The following is a 3,964-nucleotide window of genomic DNA, read 5'->3' as shown; positions in this document are numbered from 1 at the left end:
GATCCTTTCACAAGTTTTTTTCCTGCATGCCACACTACCCAGACCTCTAATGCAAGTTGGAAAGGTAAGCTGGCAGTGCTAAAAAAACCCCACTGATTGGAATGCTTATAACATTAGATACATCAATATGTTTTGAAGACCCAAGGAAAAAGAGCATTACTGACAAGTAAATTGTACACGTACAAGTTAAACAGTCACATCTGAGGAGATGAGATACATCACAGATTAAATTTTTATTCATGATATTGTACATGCAAGTACTTAGAAGAAACTCTTACATAATGCAAACAGCAAAATTCCTCTTCCGGTGTACATCATGGTCAGTACATTGCATGTTACCTTTTTCCCCCGAAGTGACCCATAAAGAAACAGCACAGTCAGTTAACTAGTTAGTGCAGATTTATGTTATCCATTTTATCCACAGGGGTTCTATGACTTAAAGATTTATAAACAGTTTTGTAAAAAAAAAAAAAAAAAAAAAAAAATCACAGAATTACCTGAGTGCTTGGCTGAGAACAGCACTACCTGGCACCATGTTTCCCACTGCAGAATTTATCTGATAGTGTTTTTGCAAAACATACAGGGGATGTTCATGAAGTGAAGACAGTGGGGTTTCTTTTTCTTATGGTTCAATTACTTGTTTTCTAAGGATGACAGAATTAAATAAAAAGTCTGATGGTAGTCTCTATACCAGTGGCAGAGACAGGGATGGCAGAGAGGAATTAACTAAGAACATTCTGCAGCTTATGTAGGTCCACATACTATGTAAGTTAGACTCTACATATGCATATAAGCTTAACAGATATCACATCATCATCCCACTGACAGCATTCTCCACCATTTTATTCTTAATAAAAAGATATTTTAAATCCAACTAGTTATGAGTTCTTTGTGTATGAAAAACCAAAGCCATTTGAAATACTACTAGAAGACAAACACAAGACTGTGGGTTAAAAAAAGGCACGTGCATGAACATACACACACATGGTTTAGATGGTCATTTAAGGCTCAAGGTTTTATATGAAAGTCACATAAAGCCTAAAGCATTAAAAGAAGAAAGGTTACAAATTTCAGGCTGGTACATACATAATGTAAGTGTTCTTTAACACAAATCAGTACAGTAATCTTAAAAGTGATTCATTAGAGAATAAAATTGTTATACAAAAGAGAAAGACTACCTTTATTACTTTAAAAAGTTTAAATAAAACAGCAGTGTGAAGGAAAAAGTGTGCAGAAGAATAGTTTTGGTTTTCTGAAATAGTTGCATTTTAAAATCTTCTGTTGTCATCAGGCTCTTCTGTTATCAGAAATGCAGTGGGTTAAGATGGTTTCTGTTTTCCCCCCAGATCAGTCTCTCCCTTCATTACTTCTCAGGAAGGTTTACTCCGATGAGTAGAAACGATACATTAGGGCCACAATTATTGCTGCTATTGCTGGGATCACCCAGTTGGTCCATGAACTAGAAGAAATCATAAGAATTATTTCTGTGTCACATCCAACAGCTGATAAATTTTAAAATTTTGACAGACTGGAAGAATCTGCTTCTGTTGAATGAAGAAGAAAGATTACCAAGCAATAATGCAGAGCATTTGGGTTGGTCTAATATCAATGCGAGTGATATGCATGTGCCAGCCGATGTAAGATTCTTCAAAGCTAAGCTCTGAAGTCTGCTGACTTGAAGGCAAGATTCAAGGTTAAAGCCATGGTATTGCCCAGAATGCCTATCAGCTGAAAAGCAGATAGACTGGGTAAGTCTTACCCAAAATAAGTTGCAGAAGGTTCCTTAACTAAAAAGATTCCCTTTTAGATTCTCCTACTATACATAAATGATATTCTTCTATAAATTTATGATTGTGCTGGAATACTAAAATATCTGTACAAACTAATTATAATATATTAACTACTATATCTCAGCATCCTCCATTTTATATCTGAGCTGCTGCATGTCAGTAAGCCAGACAGAACAATTAGCTACCTCTTACTAGAGTAAAATCACTGAATATTTTTTAAATTAGTAGTACTTCTTGTGGTAAGCAGTGACACCAGCTCCCCACCCCCTGCCCGCCTACTACAAAACCTCTCACACTGTGAAACATTCAGACGCAAACATAGATTTTAATTATAAGCACAACAATAGTTTGTGTCACCTTCTCAGGTCCAACTTCTCAACAGTTGCACATAAAAATACCACCCGATTCACTGACTAGGCAAGGGCATCATGAAAAAGGATATTTTATTTTAATTACAACAGAAGCCATGAGCAGAGAGATGCAGTTAGCCATGTTAGTCTGATGTCAAGCAGAAGGCAGGATAGATTTGCATCTTATAGACTAATTAAATTAGAGAGATCTATACAGCACAACCTTTTGTGAACTAGAGCTGACTTCAGCAGATGCTGTAAAAACACGTGCACAGAGCCATACCATACCTGGAATTAGACTGCACTGTAGTAATAAGTGTGTCCTGAAAAACAAAGTCATAACAGATACTTAATTCAAGATGCCACTTTTCCTTTGTTTCTCCCAGAAGCCTAGCTAATAAAATGGGTCTGACATAAGGGCTCAGCTTGCCCCTTTTTCCAATATGTAGCCAAGGGAAGAATATGTATTTAGCTCTCAGACTAGCAAAGTCAAATTTATGGTTACAAGTTTCTGTAGTCACTTTCAAATCAGATATTATTCCGAGTGCATGCTTCCCTGCTACAGTTTGGACCATACTTGTAACACAGATATTACATTAAAAAGCTACTTGGCATTAGTTTCTTATTAGTTAGAGATTTCCTGTAGTCAAGGTTACATCAGGCTCTTTATAAACTGTTTTTGATATATGAAATATCTGTTGGTACTTAAATTTTTCCATGCTTCATTTCTAACTCAGATAAATTATTTTAAAAGTGTTTCAACTACGTGAAGTAGAAAACATCACACATTTTAAAGATCAGGATGCCTTGCCTGCCAATAATTCTATCTAGATATAATTTCAAACTTATATATACACATATTAATGGATAATCCAGGTGGAATAACTTAAGTCACTGATTTACATGAAGTTAAAGTTCTAAAAATAATTTGAAAGCTTCTGCTAATGCAACTTTAGAAAAACTTGTACTGTGAACTCAAATCAGACAGATTTTTAGATATAATCTATTGTTAGGGCTTCTTGTAACAAGCAAGAACTAGATCAATGATTCTTAACTAGGGTACTAGCTGGGGTTGGGATTCCCTTTCAGATCCATTCAAGGGAGCCATGGGGTGACCACACAATGTTTACACTGTTAGGTATGCAAGGATGATTCACAAGATGAACCCAGCGATTTTAAAAAGAAAACCATAGCTGTGATGAGTTCTTTGTAACAGAAAAATAGCTCTATTGTTTTTCCGTAGTCAAGAAAAGAGAGAAGGTAAAAAAAAAAACAAGATCTGGCATTTTCCAAGGGGTGACTCAAATCTATCCAAGGGTGCTCTGAGTCTAAGAGAGACTGAAAATACCACTGACAGAAGATACGGCAGGACTGAGTCTCTAATTAACAAATACTTAAGAATATTATTTTTTCCATAGTTCATATTGTGGTTTCAAGCTAAGAATGTACATACGTATTTTAAAACATTGAGATTATGTATCATGTTTATAATACTATTATTTAAAATATATTGGATACTACAGCAATTTTGTTTGGACTTCCAAAACATGCAAATTACTGTGAAATGCCCCAGCCCTTAAATCAGTCTCTCAGGCCAAAGTTAGGAGTTCAAAGGCCTTGTCACATTACACTAAAGATGTTTTTTTATTTAGATTGTAGTATGCATTATTATGAGTTAGAAAGTTTTCTGAGAAGGGATACAGTAATGCTTACTACATTCTCAGCCCTCTGGACAGCACTGGAGCCACTTGTGCAGTTGACAAACAGCTAATTACTGGACCAAGAACCTCATCTCTTTCCCAATACCACACCTGAACCTTGAAC

At 35.6% G+C, this 3,964-nt stretch overlaps 1 protein-coding gene across 1 annotated transcript in view; it reads right to left on the bottom strand.

The window, feature by feature from the left end:
* Positions 1–214: 214 nt before the first annotated feature.
* LOC102370405 (cytochrome b5) overlaps positions 215–3,964 on the bottom strand; it is a gene marked incomplete at its 5' end in the record, with an annotated part of 19,677 nt that continues 15,927 nt past the window's right edge. The window contains 2 exons of the mRNA XM_006028312.2: positions 215–1,459; positions 2,429–2,463. Of these exons, the coding sequence (XP_006028374.1) occupies positions 1,381–1,459; positions 2,429–2,463 (114 nt within the window). The remainder of the gene's footprint in view (positions 1,460–2,428; positions 2,464–3,964) is intronic.

This window comes from Alligator sinensis, unplaced genomic scaffold (genome assembly GCF_000455745.1).
Source record: "Alligator sinensis unplaced genomic scaffold, ASM45574v1 scaffold129_1, whole genome shotgun sequence".
NCBI lineage: Eukaryota > Metazoa > Chordata > Crocodylia > Alligatoridae > Alligator > Alligator sinensis.
Note: the sequence above shows the minus strand (reverse complement) of the source record. Positions and strands in the feature narration are given on the sequence as shown.